The 18,810-nt window shown below is 50.7% G+C and overlaps 1 protein-coding gene across 1 annotated transcript in view; it reads left to right on the top strand.

Moving 5' to 3' along the window:
- The first annotated feature begins 599 nt into the window (after window positions 1-599).
- DSCAM (DS cell adhesion molecule) overlaps window positions 600-18,810 on the top strand; it is a 600,899-nt gene continuing 582,688 nt past the window's right edge. The window contains exon 1 of the mRNA XM_040986640.1: window positions 600-1,112. Coding sequence (XP_040842574.1) covers window positions 1,070-1,112 — 43 coding nt within the window. The 5' untranslated portion in view covers window positions 600-1,069. The remainder of the gene's footprint in view (window positions 1,113-18,810) is intronic.

The raw sequence follows: 18,810 nt of genomic DNA, 5'->3' as shown, positions 1-18,810 counted from the left end.
GCTTCTCACAGGAATGTGGCAGGGGTGGCCCGTTCGGGATGACTCGAATTATCAGTTATTTTCATCTGCTTTAATCATTTCGGGCACCCTTCAGAGAGCAACATTAGAATTTGCTCATGTTTGTATTCCACCAGGTCCTAGAGCTAATTAAAAATTAGCCCATGAAATCACCAAGATCTTTCTGGTAGCAGCCAGAATGTGGTGACAGCATTTCCCTTTAGGCAAATGAACTGGACTTTTTTTTTTTCTCCGAGGGTAAATACGGAATCTGAATCCAGCGGCACACATGTCATTAAAATTGCGAACGTTTCATGGTCACCTCTGTTTGCCTGGCAACCTTCCGGAATGGTCACCCCTGGCCACGTCTTATTAGCAACCGGCAAGAAAATAACTAAAAATAATCGGCTGCTGAAATGATTATTTAAGCCTCTAAGAAATTCATCCCGATGACTGTGCGTGACTGTGTGGTGGCTGCGCTCTCGCCGGTCCTGCCTCCAGTTCGGCGGCTGCGTTCAGACTGCAGAGCGCCCCAGCGGCCAGAGGCAGGGGAGGGGTCCCCGCTCGCCTCCGCGCTCGGCTCGGCCCCGGGGCTCGCAGGCAGGGAAGGTTAGCAGAGGAATCCATGTGATCAAGGCCGGAGCCCAGGAAAGATGAGCCTGCCCGCCCGCCTGCTGCCTGGATGTGGAGGGTGAGGGCTGGCGCACGCGAGGCCGCTGGCTGCGCATTCGGGGCGCCGGGTGCCCGGGATGAGCTCACGCCCGCGTCTGCGGCTCTCTGCACCTGCCGACCTGCCGGCGGCCCCCTGAGCTGACGGCGCACCTGGGCTCTGGCCGCAGCGGCGGGCGCGGCGCCCGGGAGCAGGTGTGCAAGGAGCGCAGCCCTCGCCCCGGAGCCCGGCCGCGCCGCGTGCCTGGGCGGCTCGGCGGCGGCGGCAGCAGCGGCGGCGGGCGGGCGGGCTGCGGCCCCCGGGCAGGTGGCGAGTGGCGAGCGGCGAGCGGAGCCGGGCCGGGCGGAGCGCGGGGGGCGAGGCCGGCGCGTCGCTCGCGGGAGGCCGGGGAGCGGCAGGGGCATGTGGATACTGGCCCTCTCCTTGTTCCAGAGCTTCGCGAATGGTGAGCCTTTCGGTTTGTGATGAATTTCATTTCTTGTCATTGATCCGTGTGTGTGTGTGTGTGTGTGTGTGTGTGTGTGAGCGCGCGCGGTGGGGGTGTGGGGTAGATTGGATGCAAAGATGAATCTGCTTCCCTTTTTAATTCTTCATGCTTTTCTATATGTATATATTTAATATTATTACTAATTAAAAAAAATCTCCGGGTGAGGAGAGGCAGCGATGAAGAGAGGCCGGGGGAGAAATTGCTCTGTAATCGTTGGCAGACGCTTACCTAGCCAAGTGACGGCTCGGAGCCTCACTCCAGCACGGGAGAGCTACCTTATGCGGAGGAAGGCGGTCTGGTAAAAGCAGGAGAGACAGGAAACAGACTTGGAATATCACAGCCTGAACAGGGACGTACCCAAGCACAGGCAGGTGGAAGGGCAATTAAGAGTCTTCTCAGATTCAAAGCTTTTACAAGCCAGGTGCTTTAATTCTGCTAACTGATGGTGCTCCGACACCAAAGCAGGCTTTAAGGAATCTCTCTCTTTCTATGTCCTCCCACCCCGTGTTACTACGTATCCCTCACAGCCGTGCGTGTAAAAATATGCACCGAGAAGCATTACATCATCTTGAAATGTTGACGAATTAAACACACACATGTACACACACGCACGCACACACCTGTGTGGTTGTACAAATGAAATCAGGCAGGGTTCTGAATCTAGCATTCCCTACCCCACACCCAGCCAGTTGCTGTGTTTGGCTAGGCTCTTTTCCTGGGTGTTTGGAAAGCTCTTGCTCTCCACCAAGTCACACGCAATTAGTGAGTGAGGCTGCACCTTCGCCTGCCTGTCGTCGCGTAAATATGAACTCGCAGGTGTGAATGGCTGGCTCTCGTGTGCGGGTCAGAGGAAGCTGTCGTCTGGCAAGGCCGGGGAGTAGCTGCAGCTTCAATTCCTCACTTCAGAACGCGCATCTGCATAGAACCTAGAACCTGCCGCTGGTTAGAATTAAACCACGCAGCTGACTCCTTTCCCCGGGAGAAGGAGAGACTGAGCAAGTGAGCGAGAGAACGCAGAGCACAGAGGAAATTTGGCTCATGTGAGAACATACAGCAGGAGCAGGGGGATTTTCCTGGAAGCCTCGGAGGGGAGCTCAGGGTGCTTGTCACACATAGCAACGCGCTGCTTTTGCCAGCCAGCAGGTGCTTCTGGAATTAGCATCCAGCAGGCCAGAGGGGATGCCTACATGTTCTTCTTCTTTTAAATAAATTGATGTGGAAGCAAAAGCAGACCTGATAGCAGGAGCTCCCCAAACCCACGTTAGGACAGCAAGGTTGCTCTCTCTTCTGCAATGTAACAGTGTCGGCAACTTTGATTTGGAAAGCATTGCTCCAGGGGGTGGTGCTCTGTCCTGCCCTCTTCCCAGGTGCAGAGGGTGGGGAGAGGGGCTGATGTGCTCTGGGGAGTCAGGGGTGAGGTGCCAGGGGACGGCAGGCCTTGTGCAGCTCTGCTAACATGGACCATGGACAAACGCTTCTGAATGAATCCCAGGGCCATAGACCTCCAACGGCTGGTTCGCCCATCAGCCGAGCCCATCATCTGGGCTCCTTGGCAAGGCCCTGGTTACGGAGATGCGTGATGCTGGGAAGGATGATGGCGTGGGGAAGTCTGTGCTTACGGGTTCAGGCATCTGGTACCTGACTTGCAGCTGAAGCTGGAAATGGCAGGCATGCCGAGGGGGCTTCATGACACAGGAGGCCATCATGCAGGCAGGCTGGACAGTATGTGTGTGTTTTGTTTTGTTTTTTGAATCAGCGTTTCATAACTAAAATAATCTCAGGGCTGACTGATCCATGGGATGGCGACAGCACTGTGGAAAACCCACAACTCTGCTCGAAGAAGGAAGCAGACGCAGGGGTGAACGTGCTCGGATGTGCGTCTTCCCTTCTTTTTGCAGCTCTCCTGGTCCTGTGCTAATCCCATCGCCATGATGACTGCTCTCATGCACAGAGGGCCAGGAGGGATCCGGACAGCACCTTGCCCTGCTGTGTGATTTGATCCTAGGAGCCGGAGAAGGCTGTGAGCTGATCTCACAGAAAAATGGCCCTCTCTTTACAGGAGGGAATATTAAAAAAAAATCTTGACGGTGGAACTTTGGGGTCTTGTGTATTTTATTTCTATCGGAGGGGGAGTGGAGGTGGAACTTTAAGGAGCTTTTCAAGGCATGCTGTTCAGGCCAGATGTAAGGTGCGTCCAATCAGACAGGAGCCCCGTTTGGCTTGCCTCTGCCCGTGCATGCCAGCGTGTTTCCAGGGCCATGAGTGTGAATGCCCCTGCCTCTCGGAGTGAGACAAGCACAGGAGGACATTTTCCTTTTGGTCAGTGGCCATTGTGTTTGGGTCTGCCTTCTTCTTCTTTAATGCTACACAGGTGTGAGAAGAGATGATTTGATCCTAAAATACATTGATTGGTACTAGGCCTCGGAGATCTAAATGGCTGATCTAGACGGTGATGCCGTTGAGCATGGTGGCGGCAGCGACAAGGCCACAGGGGTGTACATCTCAACAGTAGACACTATGGCCTTTGTGCGGTTGTAGAATGTGTGCTGATGTCTTCCTGCAGCTGGGCCAGGAGGCGGGAGCAGGCCCTCTGTGAGTTAAACCCTTGAATGAATGACTTCACCTGCCAAGGGGGAGGACTGGTGCTTCCAAGCACCTGACATGTTCCGCAGAGCTCTGCCAAGGCCCAGCCCAGCACAGGGAGCAGGGGCGCACGTGTGCACAGGCACACACGCGCACACGGCGCCCAGTGTCTCCCAGGCAGCCTGCTGCACTCCGTGGCATCACAGTCTCACCATGGCGAGCCCAGCAAGCATGCTGCAGCTGAACATTCTGCTGAAAAGCACGGCGGGGCCTCCAGATAAACTGAATGATGCCTCGGCTGTACAGGTGCTGGGGGTCACACATTTTGTTGGCATGCTGACATCTCTGATTCTTGCACACACACACCTCTGACAGCCGTCTTAGAACCCTGGGATTCTGAGCTTTGCTGAACCCTGCTCCCAGCAGGCGTAGGTGTCCAGGTGACTAGAGGGGGCAGGGTGATAAGAGTGAGACCAGCGGGGGGTAGAAGAGGAGCCGGACATGAAGCCCCTTTGGGCACCATCAGTTCACTGGACAGCATGTCACAGCCACACACTCGGTCCTTGGGTTCAGTGTCGAAGAGGCTCCATTAAGCGTAAGGGTCCCTTGTAGGCTCAGCAGATGACTGTGTATTTAGTTCAAAGAAAATGTGGGTGAGAGCAGAGCACACGGCTGGGCGACTCATTCCAGGCCTCGCTTGCGTCTCCCCTCTCGCCCTCCTCCACGGTGATGGAGCAGATGGGGATGCTACGCTGGGATTGCAGAGTTCATCCACGAGCCTGCGCCTCTGTGCTCGAGCTGCGGGCCCCTACAAGATGCCCTCTGTAGAAGGATGAAATGTCAGCCAGACCTTTCCTAAATGCCAGCTGATCCCGCTCCACTTCTTGGTTCTCTCCTCGGCCACTTGGTTCTGACCACAGTCCGCTGCTGCCGTGGGGAGCAATGAGTCACCAAGCCCACATCGGTGCAACGCAGCACACTGGGAGGGGAGATGGTGTTGGCTAAGAAGACAGAATGCCGATTTAAGTGTCTGTGTTTCTGGACCTCCTTGCACCCGTCAAAGGATTTTATTGTTGATGTAGGTGGAGTCAGGGGCATGAGGTGTTTTGAAACGTGCATGAAGACTTGCTATGGGGAAGATTTTTTACAAAGACCTGGGAATACCATAGGGGATAGGTCATTTTCATATGTAAAATAAAGTAAAGGCTTTCTCCAGTGTTTACACAAGCCTACGGCATCTGCAAGGGGTTAGAGGAGCTGGATGTGAAGGGGGGAGATGGTGGATGGACCCACCAGGAATCGATTGGAGGCGGGGCTGAGAGAACATACTTCGTCTGAAACATGCATGCCCATTTCCTGCTTTCCCTGCGTGTGTCTGGCCCACCCAGTCCCGCAGCCTAGGGAGCCTGGATGGTGGCATAAGGCTTTCTCTTGGCTGAGGTGCGTGCTGGGCCCTGGTGCCTACCCAGTGCTGTCAGCCTGGGAGATTGAGAGCTGGCGCTACCTGCATGTCAATTGTGTCCCCGCGGTAGGACACTAGTGGGCGGCAGACCTCTCCCGACTGGTGCAGCAGCCATGGGCAGAGCAGGCAAGGAACGCTGCGCAGGCTGACTGGGGGCGGGGGGGGCTTCCTGCAAAGCCACTTGCTCGGCTTACTCCAGCTCACTGCAGCCGCACTCCTGTGACAGGGCAGCGTTGCCAAGGGTGCTGCAGCCAGGCAGGGGCCCGCAGTCTTGTGTTTGCCACTGTGCAAAGACAGGAAAGGTTTGCAGCAGGATTGAGGAAGCTAGAAGGCACTCAGAAAGGCACAGGAGGTGTGTGCTCTGGAGGAGGGGAGGGAGCAGGCTGGTAGGTCTGTAAATCCATTTGCATCCTGCCTTCCAAACCAACCAGGGAGCCCAGGCTGGCATGGCTGGCACAGCTGGCGTGTGTGTTTGTGTGAGAGTGTGTGTGTGTGTGTGTCTGTGTGTACTCCTTGGAGGTGGCATCTCTGCGCCTGATTGGCTGACCTTCCAATGTCATTCCGGGAGCCACTGCTTCGGCCTGCTGATGGTGACAGGGGTGACGCTGGCGTACTCCACCCGCTCTTTTCCTCTGCAGCCCATCAATCTCCCGCAGGCAGCTGCCTGTGCAAGGCTTGCTCCAGCGACTGGGACTGGGAGCCCCCCCAGCTGCCCCTCTTCCCCAGGCAAATTGGGGCAGCACCTGTTCCTCTGCCAGGGTTGTTAACTCTTCATGTGCCAAAGAGCCAGGCATAGGCATTCTCATTTTATTCTCTTTCTGCCCTTACCCCGTCTGCGATTTATTTCTTCTTTAATGTTTTAAACATGGAGGAAGATTCAAGTAGCATCTCTTGATGCATGTGAGATGAAGATGGGGGAGGGGAAGACCCCAGCAGCCCCAGGCTACATGCTGCATGCACTTGGTGCTCATCCTCCACCAAGATGCAGGGGAAGCCCCACCCACGGAGCAGGTGCAGAGCACTGGGCTTGGGTTTGGAGCTCAGGATGCTCAGGAGGACTGGATCCTGAGAGCTACTTCCTGCCATGACACCGTGACCTCTCCCTTAGCTGGTATTCAGTTCACCACCCCCCAGCATCAGCTAGTGACACGGCTGGCTGAGGTGCAGGTGATGCTGGGTCGTGTGGGACATGGAGTGGGTGGGAGCACGTGCCCCCAGTCTGGTGGAAGGAATGGGTGAGACCATGCACAGATCCCCTCCCCCACCCCGTTGCCTAAATCCCTTCTCTCTGTTCCTAGCTTTGTCTCTCAGCTGTGTTTGACAGTCTTGCTCTTCTTGCACCCAGACCCTTACTGTGGATGTGGAAACCACTGAGTAACACTGTGTATATGTGAGCTGCTGCGTGGCTCCTCACCTGTGGCCCCTCCCGTGTTCGCACACATTGACCCTACGGCTGCTGAGTGTTTACGTTCTAGAAACACCCGTGGACATTGTGTGCATCGGGAGCATGTGGGGGGCGGCATCGTGGTCACCCGGACTGACTTCATTGTTTTAGGTGTTGTTCTTAGGGGGCTAGATGGGGCCAAGCATCCCAGACGAATGTTCCATTGGTAACAGTGCATCCTTCACGTCCGGCTGTGCACTGACAAGTGGCAAGATTTAACATCCCCGAAGTTTACTACCCCTCTCCATTCCAGAAGCCAGGCAGAAACATCAAGCTGGAACCCAGGTGTCCCCTGTGGAATTCAGAAAGTGCCCCTCCTGCAACAAGACGGCGCAACAAAGCTTGCCTGAAACCTTGAGCATTTGTACAAAGTCACCTGTTGTCTCCCTAAGCGCCCTAAGGGCTTACAGCTTCCTTTCTGATTTTGTAGCAAAACTGAATGGAAAGTTATCTTCCTCAGAGTTTATGAGCAAACGAGTGTCGCGATCATGATGGAAATTTCTACCGGTATTCCAATACAAAGATCTGATCAGGTTCTCAGGGCTCCCAACTGTTCCACAGCTACGTTTGTTCATGCTGATCAATTCTGATATTGAAATCCTCCAATTGAGATGATTTTCTTAAAAAAAAAAGATTTATGAATTTTTATTGGAAAGTCAGATATAAAAAGAGGAGGAGAGACAGAGATGAAGATCTTCTGTCTGCCAATTCACTCCCCAAGCAGCTGCAATGGCTGGAGTTGAGCTGATCCAAAGCCCGGAGCCTGGAGCTTCTTCCAGGTCTCCCCCGCGGGTGCAGGGTCCCAAAGCTTTGGGCCGTCCTCTACTGCTTTTCCAGGCCACAAGGAGGGAGCTGGATGGGAAGTGGGGCCGCCAGGACATGAACTGGCGCCCTTGTGGGATCCTGGTGTATACAAGATGAGAACTTAAGCCACTAGGCTACTGTACTGGGTCCAAGTTGACTTTTGACTTTTGACCTCCAAGTTGCCCTAAATCATGTGACTTCATAGTATAGTTCAACAGGTAGGAGGTGAACGAGAACTAGAAGAAATGTGACAGGAGAAGAAAGTGGTTTCTGAGCAGAGAGACAGGGTGACCGGGACTAATGCATCTTGCCTACATCCTTATTTAAGTTATTTTTTTATGCAGAAGACAGTGAGTAAGATTTAAGAGTGAGCAAGCAGTCCTATTTATAGAAAGTCATTTCTAAATGCAGCGATAAAGCAGCATAAGAAAGGACTGGTAATACAAGATATCACCTCTGTAGTACGTGCTAGTATATGTAACAGCATCACTTTGGACTCTGTAGAATATTCTAGAAATGCTCTCAAACATGTTAGGGAAGTTGGGTGAGGAAACCGATACATGTGTTCTTAGGAGACAGTGTAGGTGGGTGTGTGCATGGGTGTGTGCATGGGCCTGGAGGTGAAGGGAGCAGACTGCAGCTGCCGTGTCGTTCTGCGTATTTCCCCAGCAGTTGACGTTGCGTGCATGTTGAGTGTGGAGCTATTCCCGAGAGAAGGGCTTGCACTTAGGGTCTGGAGTTCCCCATATTCACCTGTTCTTAAAATCTGGAGTTTTGGGTTGTGATCTGGGTGCTTCTTGTTGGTTACTCGTACTGGGATAGAGGACCCTGACTCCAGCCGTGTGACTGTCGTCCTTGGAGGCAGGAGACCTTCGAGGCTCTTTTTTGTATTAAATTATATTTATCAGTTGAGATCACGGATATTTTTTCTTCTTTGATCGTCTTAGTTCATTTTGCATAATAGCCCCCACCCCAGGTTCCCTACATATAAAGAATTTTCAAAATAAAGAAAAAAATGGAATGATCTTCTTTCCAAGGACCATGTCAGTTTTTTACCACATGTCGGCATTCCCAGTTTAAAGAGGGCCTGGTTATCAGTTCACTGCAGAGTCACTGACTTCCCACAGAGCCTCTGCTGGGCCAGATTTGCCCAGGTGTGACACTGTGTAACGCACTGGCCTTCGCTGGATTGGTCTGCGACCAGTATCCCCAGACACTGAAACAGGAGAAGGTCGAGATTTGAACAAGTTAGTGACTGATTTTGATTCTTATAAGCCTGAGCTCTTCAGGTGAAAAAGAAGAGGTGAAAAAGTAGTTGTGTCTCAGCTTTTGACAACATTTACATTTTTTTGCACCGTGCAGGTCAGTTGCCAGGTGGTTGGATTGACGACTGTTGGTTACCTCTGCAGGACAGTGATGACCTGATGACCTGGAGTCTGTGACCGCAAGATCACCACACAGGTCGGGTCTTAGCTGCTGTCAGCATGCACAGGAACAGCTCCCCACTAGGAGCCCACCTCTGAAAGGGTGATTGCATTGGAGACTCACATCATTGATTCCTCCTCCTGATACTGTGCGAAACATTGATTCTTCCAGAGTCCTGACTTTTTCATTCATCACATGAGCGGTAAGGTGATGAAGAAAGTCCTGTGCTTCTACTGTAAGACAAAGAAGAGTCCATGTGCAGCTGATGGAGGGCACGGCAGCTCTATGTACATTCAAACCTACTCCTTGCTCTTTCTATGCAAACATGATTTCTCTGTACAAAGCTACACTGCACAACTGCTTGAGTTTGAATCAACACTTTTCCATAAGAGAACCTCAAGTTTGATTTATTTGCTCTTTAAGGATCCCATTGGGTGGCTGTTCCCCATTCCTGGTTTCTGATGCAGTTAGGATGCTGGGTGTAGCTTCTCACCCTCCCCCTCTCCCCCAAATACAGGAAGAAGAAAAAGACAACTGGAAACAATGGTCTTGTCCACTTTCTCCAATTCTTTGACCCTTCCCACCCCAATTAGCTGTATGGGCATGCATACTTCTCAGTTATGTAAATATGATAAACGAAAACTGAAACAACAAAAGAGCCCCCCCCCCCGTGCCATCAATGGGTCTTGGGTTCCCAGAAGGCGCTGAAAGCCCCAGTCCCAGAAGGCTTAATTCCAGAGTTGCATTCATGACTGTTAGTTATTTAAGAGTGTAAGAGTTCTAGTTTTAGGTTATACGATATTAAGATACTTTACGCGCAGCTAATTCTCGCAACCTGGTTCTTTACCGTGAGCTGAAAACACCAGACGCAACGACGTATCTTAGGAAGTTTATTCCAGCGGGGCAGGAATAGGGGAAGGGGAAGGAGGGGGAAGGGAGGTAAGAAGGAGGAGAGGGAGAGCAGGGGAGAGGAACCAAGGAGAGAGCAAGAGCAAGAGCAAGAGAGAGCAAGAGAGAGAGAGAGAGAACCGAGTGGGGCAGGAACAGGGGAAGGGGAGGGAAGGGAGGAAGAGCAGGGGAGAGGAACCAAGGAGAGGAAGAGAGAGAGCAAAAAGGGGCGAACCGCACCTGGGGGCCTTTTTTGTCTGCCAGGTGTGGGGGGCGGGGATTGGGAGGGATTGAGGTCAAGGCCCCAGGGGATTGGTGCCTGCAGGTGAATGCCTGGGGATGATTGGTGAGTGGGCGGGGTTGGGGAAGGGGCTGGGAGATTGGGGTGGGATTCTCAGGTGGAATGCCAGGTTACATCTGATTGGTGGATGGCTGGACTGGCGCGAATTCCGTGAGCAGTGAGGAAGAAGAAATGGCGCAGGGTCCAGGGTGGGATATTGGAATAAGTCCTTACATTCCTCCCTTTTGTTATATATAAAGGAAGAGGGGCATTGTTCTCTATGGCTTCTAGGAGCTGTTTTCTCTTGGCAGTGGTTGCAGCCTGGTGGGAGGAATGGGAGATGGACGAACGCTTCCAGTCCTGCAAAAGAAACTTGTTAATGGTTTGATTAGAAAAAAAAATTTTTACATTTCAGTGGATGGGAATGGAGGGAAGGGTTATTAAGAGTCCCTTGGAAAAGCTGGCTTGAGTTCATTTTCTCTTAGCCAGGCCTTGTTATACTGGATTCTTCATTACTCCTGAACGGTCAGTGCAGACAAAGTAGCTTCACCAGGAACCAGAGACCCTGACTGCCTATCATACTATCTAACTCCTCACATTTCCAAACAGGAGTGAACAGGGATAACGGGACGACGACCGCTCTAGCTTCTTCGAGCTGAAAGGGGGCATTGAGCAACTGTAGCAGTAGGGGGGTTCTAGAGGTTCCTGGTAGAAGGTAGAAGTCATCAGATGTCTGAAGTACTACTGCCTGGCACTTGAAGGCTTCTCTTTCTTGGTCTAGATAACAAAACATATTAGAATTATAATCTTTCCCAACTTAGCAGGTCAGGAGTTCAGTTAGAAACCCAGATGGAATGCTTGGGCTTTCAAGCTTAGATATAAAAGAATTGTCCGGTTTCAACCTTTGTTAGAGGAAACATTACATTAGATTAAAACAATGGACTAGATTTATATTAGGTTTAACTAAACTATTTCATATCCCAAATTTTGAAACATACCCAATGAATGCAATGGAACACATGAAACCTTTTCGGTTGTATAAAATTGTTATCTGAAACAATGAAAGGATTAGTATGTGGCATCAGAACATACAGATAAATGCAAGCCAACTTCCATTTGGAAATGCTATAGTAGTTTTGCATCTAGCTAGGGAACGGGCAAGTGCTTGATTTTTCTAAACAATTATACTTTACCAATCATTATAAGCCCTAAGAGTCTCAGGAAGACATCTAGCCTAGAACATAAAGCACAGCACTTAAAACATTCTGGTACGAGACCTACTGGTCACATTGTAGATGGCACAAGATTTTAACTATTTAGTATTCCAACAAGATTTTACAGAACTTTACACACTTTAAGGCAGAGGCAAGCAATCTACTAACTTACAGGCTAACAAGCATGTACTAGCAATTGAGGAACATAAGAATCTTAAGCGGATGAGCTGAGAAATCCAAAATAACTTGGCAAATAAGCAAGACACGAAGTCTACCTTACAACAGTTCAGGGGTCCTACCTCAGTGAAGTCTAGTAAAACTGAAGAGCGAGATGGCAAATATGCCTATCAGCAGCCTGGTCATTGACGCAGGCTGAACAGTTACAGGTTAACTAACTTTTCCCTCAAAATGGCTTCTTTTCTGAGCTTCTAGATTACTCTGTCACCTAAGCTAATTTGGGGCTTCTGAGAGACCCTGATGGTCACTGTAAGAGAGGGAAGAAGCCAAAGCTAGCTAGGATACAGAAGGCAGTGTCCATATGGAAACTTACAGTTTTCCCTTCCACTGTGAGAACCACCCGTGACTCTTGGGTGCTGTTCTGTGGTGTCACCGAAGTCCGTGGATGGCCTTGAGCCTGTGCAGGTTCCAGGGCTGCTTCCGTCCCATGTGGGAGATCCAATGGGAAATGACTGACCTGAAGTACTTGGCCTTCAGGGGCAGTCACATCTCCAGTGACCTCCTTGGTAGCTGGGACATGGCCCTGGGTGTCCTTTCTGATGATTCTTCGCGAAGTGTCCATTGCTTCTGCAATGAAGAGCACTTGGGAGGCCTCCGGGGGTCTCACTGGAACCAGGAGCACACACCTCTCTCATCCTGCTCTGCCATGGGATCCCCTCCTGGTCTTTAAGGTAAAAGACCATAGTGACCTCTTTAAGAGGATATCAGGGTATGTTCAGGTCCCATTTGTAAGTTTCTAAAGTTCTGTCCTAACATCCAGGGTAGTTAAGAATCTAGCATCTATACAGCACCTATTCTCTTCTGTATAGGATCTAATGGAATATACTCAGTCATTCCTCAAGCATTCTAAGTTGGAGGATTTCTCTGTGGCCCTAATCTCAAGGAATTATTTACAAAATTAAGAGATTTAACTTAGCAATTCTCATGTATAAGTCAATTAGAATAGGTTACATAGCTTGCCAAGTAAACATGTTCATGTATATCAATTAACATACATTATAAAACAAAACAGCTTTTGTAACAGCCTTTGAAAAACAAGTTTAAAGTTTCAAAATGCTTTAAAGTTATCAGTTTAAAGTTACCAGTTATTTAGAATTATATCTTGCTCTCAGAAACCCAAATTAAAGATGCTTTCAGTTGGAACCTATAGCTTACTGTTTAACTTTAGCTCTATCTGCAATGGATGCAATAGTATCTATTGGAACCTAGAAACAAACATTAGCATCTATTTACTTCACATTACATTAAGTTACAGAACAAGTTGCACTTTTTTCTTTTCCCCTTTTTTTAAAAGGAAAGGCTAAATCACTTATCTCTTACTCCACCCCTCTCTGCTAAGGGGTGGGAGGGAAAGCTACAGAAATGTAGGCCCTTAGGGTGTTTGGATGTGGTCAAGACAAAAGAAACTGGGAGAGCAAGTTAGGCTAAGGGCTAAAACAGAAAAGTTCTAAACAGGAAATCTTTGCTTCCCAGTGGGGAGCAAATGGAGACCTTCAAACAGTGGGGGATGGCAGGGAGAGAAAAGGCAAGATGGCAGACAGAGAGAGTGGGGGTCGACTGCACATGGAAGATAAGATGGCGGTTGCACGTGGCACCAGAACCCTGGAAGAGGGCACTGGGGTTTCCTACTTCATGGCTAGAAAACTACGGAAAAGACAGACAGAAAGCCGAGAGTGAAGAGGAATGAGACTTCCCCCGATTTTTCCGAATGCATGCAGCAATGAGCTAGGTTCCGAAAGATGTCCGGATCCGAAATGCCATTAACTGGCCACTTGAAGGAGTTAGCTAGGGAATAGTGGGGCCAATCCACATCACAGAGGCGTATTAAAGTTTTAGGTAACAAGCCAATTAAAGGGTGTCTAAATTTGCTAGAAGACAGCCCAAAGGGGTGTTGGGAGGAACTGGCGATGAAGAAATAGCTCCCATTATTACAACTCAGGACTGATTACCATGGTGGACCCAGTGGTCCGTAAAAGCGACCCAGTGGTCAGGAAAAGACGGCTCTCGTAGAAGGTCGTCACCCCCTACGTAAGGGACGAGCCAGGTCCCCAAACACCGCCTGTATCCGAAGTCATTAACAGCCCAGTGGCCCGACTTGGAGGTACAGGGGGGCCCCCAGAGTGACCCAGTGGTCGGGGGACTTCCGCCCAGTGGCTAAGAGACACGGCACCCGGCTGGGGTTTACCATGGTGGACCCAGTGGTCCGTAAAAACGACCCAGTGGTCAGACCCAGTGGTCAGGAAAAGACGGCTCTCGTAGAAGGTCGTCACCCCCTATGTAAGGGACGAGCCAGGTCCCCAAACACCGCCTGTATCCGAAGTTGTTAACAGCCCAGTGGCCCGACTCGGAGGTACAGGGGGGCCCCCAGAGTGACCCAGTGGTCGGGGGACTTCAGCCCAGTGGCTTAGAGACACGGCACTCGGCCGGGGTTTACAGAACCGGTCTCCCAAAAACTCCCAGAAGTGGAAAATCAGACCTATTCAGAGGAGCACAAATATGCCAAGCCAAACCCAAAACTCCAAGGGCTGAGGAAGGCAACCCTATTTACAACAGTGTATGCATGCAACAACGTGGCATTCGGAAAGATGGGGAATACCTTGTGTGCTCCGCGTGGAGATGGAGTACCAGGGAGCATGCGTCTGGGCAACGTTGCTGCTGGATGGATGCAGATGCCAGCACGGTCAAGTTAGATGAACTCAGGAACGTGGAGGTAGAGAATTCTGGAACCAGCAGGCGAAATCAGGAACAGGCCGTTGGAGATGAATTCACGAACCAGCAGGCAGATGGAGACGGATTCTGATGGCTGCTGACGAGTCTCGGTGGCGCAGATGAAGACAGTTAACACTGATCACAGTTCTCACGGTTCGGGTCCCGGTAGTGGCCAAAGGCCCAAAGGCCACGTCACCAAGTGCCGGGGGAAACCGACCGGTCACGGCACCAAATGTTAGTTATTTAAAAGAGTGTAAGAGTTCTAGTTTTAGGTAACAGGATATTAAGATACTTTACGCGCAGCTAATTCTCGCAACCTGGTTCTTTACCGTGAGCTGAAAACACCAGACACAACAACATATCTTAGGAAGTTTATTCCAGCGGGGCAGGAATAGGGGAAGGGGAAGGAGGGGGAAGGGAGGTAAGAAGGAGGAGAGGGAGAGCAGGGGAGAGGAACCAAGGAGAGAGCAAGAGCAAGAGCAAGAGAGAGCAAGAGAGAGAGAGAGAACCGAGTGGGGCAGGAACAGGGGAAGGGGAGGGAAGGGAGGAAGAGCAGGGGAGAGGAACCAAGGAGAGGAAGAGAGAGAGCAAAAAGGGGCGAACCGCACCTGGGGGCCTTTTTTGTCTGCCAGGTGTGGGGGGGGCGGGGATTGGGAGGGATTGAGGTCAAGGCCCCAGGGGATTGGTGCCTGCAAGTGAATGCCTGGGGATGATTGGCGAGTGGGCGGGTTTGGGGAAGGGGCTGGGAGATTGGGGGTGGGATTCTCAGGTGGAATGCCAGGTTACATCTGATTGGTGGATGGCTGGACTGGCGCGAATTCCGTGAGCAGTGAGGAAGAAGAAATGGCGCAGGGTCCAGGGTGGAATATTGGAATAAGTCCTTACAATAACATCAGCTGTTGAGTTTTTAATAACTGGTGCGTAGCTGCCAGGGTGGAAATCACACTGCTTTTGTAATATGACTTGTGAGGCTTCGTGAATGAGCAGAAGATAAACTACAATGACAGCGACAAGCGGATCTGCCAGCAAAGGGAAAATCTTAACCCTCAGGGAAGCACTGGCATGCTTTATCATACTGGGGCTAGTTGCTGCGAAAGGGTGGCTGTGTGTCCATTTCATTGGCTGGTGAGCAGGGAATGTCTCAGAAACAGAGTAACTCACAGAAGTGGTCTGATCTGGCAAGCCAAGGGACCTGAGCCAGGAGCAGAAAGTGCATAGGATAGGTGATTGCCAAATGTGTGTTACGATGTGCCGGTGTAAGCTTTTCGTGATTGACTGAGAATCTCCTGGTCTGGCTATTTTTCTCAGAATCTACATAGGATTCTTTGACCTATCTTGCTATTTGTTTGGGGTCATTCGCTTTGGCCAGTGGCTGGCTGGTTCTTCTGGATCTCTTGGAAGCTCTCATCACCATTCGCACCATTCAGGATCCCCAGTCACAAAAGACCCTTCCCTACTTCTATCATCCCCTGGCCAGGGATGGGAGGCTTAGCACCTGCTGGTGTCTTTTGTGGTGTCAGATTTGCACTGCCCATGGGAACAAAGGTTCCCAGGGAGCCCACGAATCAAGGAAGAGGCTGTGTTGGCTCCTTCACACACCCCTCGGTGCAGGGGAAGAGGAGTGTGAGGGTGGGGAGGGAGGCACTTTCACCTGTGCTCCAGTGAATACCCTTCTGTCTAGCCCTTCCCTGGGAGGATCAGGAATGTGGCAGCTCAAAGCCCATGTGTGCTGGGCCAGAGAGAAGGAAGGAAGGCAATGAGGACACGTGGCTATGGTCTGAAAAATCTCCCCAAAGGCTGTGAATTTGGGAGGGATCTTTGTTATTCCTCGTCTACAGCAGGTGACTCCCAAATTGTGGTTCACATAGTTCATTACATAGTTTCCTAACCTTAACTCTGACGCCACGTTGTGTGCATGGCCAGGATCCTTGCATTATCAACACATGCCTTTGGATATTAATCCACGTGGTCCAGGATCCAGGGTTCGCAAGACATACTTGGGAAGGGACTGATATGGGGGATCAGATACTAAAAGGGACTGGCCCTGTGGCACAATGGGTAAAGCCTGCACTACCAGCATCTCATATGGGCACTACTTTGAGTCCCAGCTGTTCCATTTCAAATCCTGTTCCCTGCTTTCTGTGGTGAAGTGGCAGAAGATGACCTAAGTGCAGGGGCCCCTGGGTCTTTGTGGGAGACCTGGATGAAGCTGCTGGCTGTGGCTTGGCCTCGCCCTGGTTGAGGCAGCCATCTGGGGAAATGGCCAGCGGATGGAAGAGCTCTCTCTTTGCTTGCTCTTTTCTCTCTATAACTCTGCCTCTCAAATACGAACAAGCCATATATGCAGCAGTAAGAGAGCCAACCAAGGCAAGGTTCAGCTACATCTTCAATACACTGTAAGGGAGTTCTCTACTGGTCACTGAGTTATAAGACATTCAGGACCAGGGCTTTATGAATACTCTGAGGATTTGAGCAAGCTTGGAGAGACTTGCTGATGGAGTTAGCAATGGGGAAAACAGAGCCCAGGATGGTGTAGCCCTACAGTTGGCATTCCCCAGGTGGAAGCTGAGAGCATCAGAATCTACATGGTGGCATGTTTCTGTCATGTTATTTCGTCTAGTTTGGGCACGTTTGAATGCAGGGTTGTCGATGGCATGGGTTTTGCTGATGGGCCTGATGTTACTGATGTTGTTGCAATGACCCCTTCTCTGTGGAGGTCAGGGCCCTCACAACTGGTCCCCAGATTGCTAGTGGGAAACTAGCACTGGGTTGTGCTATTAAGCAAATGTAAGAAGGGAGTTGGGAGAGAATGTACGAGACCATCACCACATTGGATTAAAAGGCGTCTGGGGTCATCTTCTCCACTGGCTTTTCCTGGCTTCTGTGGCTGTCCTTTAGGCCAATGGCCACAAATGGGCTACAATTCTCAAAGTATGTGTCACGATGCTAAGGCATCAGCACAGGGGAAGATGGCTGGTAAGGACATACATGCATTTTAGACCACAGAGATGACCAATTAAAGATGGCTATTAGAGGCAGAATAATTCTTTCCAAATATGGTGCCTTTGATTTTTGAGTAAAAATAGACTTGAATATGTGCTGGGCAGAGGCCTAAATGCAGAACCTTAAAAATATCTTTTATGTGTCCCGCGATCTGATTTTAGATAATATTAAAAATAACTCTCCGTCCCAGGCATCTTAAACCAGGTTGATGGCACCGCCCTTTAGCGGTTTTATTGTGATTCATTCTTGAGCATGATCCTGCGGAGCAAAGGCAGGACAGCCGCGGGAGGCTGAGGAGCCACAATTCCTGCTTACTCATCGCTACAGAAATTAGGGTGGACTCTTTCTTCACAATAATAGGCTCCTATAGCTCTCTTCCGTTATAAAGGGGCGAGCGCTATATGAAGAAGTCACAAGTTCTGCTCAGGGGTTTGCTGGCAGAAGATTCTGGTTTTAAACAGCTCACGCCTGCTCTCTGGCTGGGGAGCTCTCACTATCTGCCTGGCGGAGCACGCGCTGTTCTCTTCCCCACATCTTCTGGCCAGCCTTTCGCGTTTCTCCCCCACGAGAAAGGCCAGACCTGTTTTCATCACCAGGTTTCATAACCTACCAAGGCCCTATGAGTAACTGTCAATGAGAGACGCTTGGTGCAAAAGAAAGATGAGGGATGGTGTGACTCAGGAGCCATTCCCTTCATTCCCCACTCTTCCCAGGATGCATTTCTTGCACCCTTCAAGAGGTGTTGAGTGTTTCCCCTTGGGGATGTTCCTAGCGGGCCTCCTATAGGAAGAGCTGCCACTAGGAACTGTGGTACTAGGAGTGATTGTTGTTGGGCTGTGTCAGAAAGACATGGTTTGATTATCTGTAAGAATTACCTGTGCCACAAGCTCATCTTCTCTCTCCATCTTGGAGACTATGAGTAAATGTCAGTGCTTACTTGCACACTAAGAGAAGTGTGGGAAGACAACGCTGTGTCCCCAGGTCCATAGAAATCCTTCCCTGTTGCTGCCCTCATACTATGCAATAACCATAGAGGCAACTCACATGAATGGGGCACCTACCATGTGGGCCACCCGTGAGAGTCCTGTGATGCTTGCCAGGGATGGGGGATGCGTGTGGTCCTAATCGTAGGTGACACGCCTTGCTTGCTGTTGGATAGGAGGTAGAATATTTTGTGCACAGTGTTTCCTGCAGCACTGGAGGCTGGGAGGCAGGTGTTGTTGCTATCTCTGTTGCAAAGAAGGTGGACTGAAACCAGTTGTCAATGGTTACAGTGGCTAAGCGGGAGAATGAGTCTCAAGCTCCCACGGACCCTCACCCACGCAAGTGGCTGAGCATCGGCAGCCTTAGAAGCCCAGCCTGGGAAGCTGTGGCTTTGAGAAGCTGAGGCTTTGAAAAGCTGATTGTTGGTTGGCCTGCGGTCAGGTGGTGACTAACTGAGGGCTGCCCCGGGACCTGGTTCATCTGCTGTCACAGTCATTGCTTTCTCCACATTGAACCTTCCTCAGCCCTTCTAAATAAAGCCACGTTTCCTCAGTTCAACTTTTTAAACTGAAAGTGACCGCATAAGTTTGCTTTAGAGTTGAGACATAAAGAGTGGTTTGGGG

This window comes from Ochotona curzoniae, unplaced genomic scaffold, assembly GCF_017591425.1.
Source record: "Ochotona curzoniae isolate NIBS_2020 unplaced genomic scaffold, NIBS_Ocur_1.0 contig_4516, whole genome shotgun sequence".
Taxonomy (NCBI): Eukaryota; Metazoa; Chordata; class Mammalia; order Lagomorpha; family Ochotonidae; genus Ochotona; species Ochotona curzoniae.
This window is presented reverse-complemented; position numbering and strand designations above follow the sequence as displayed.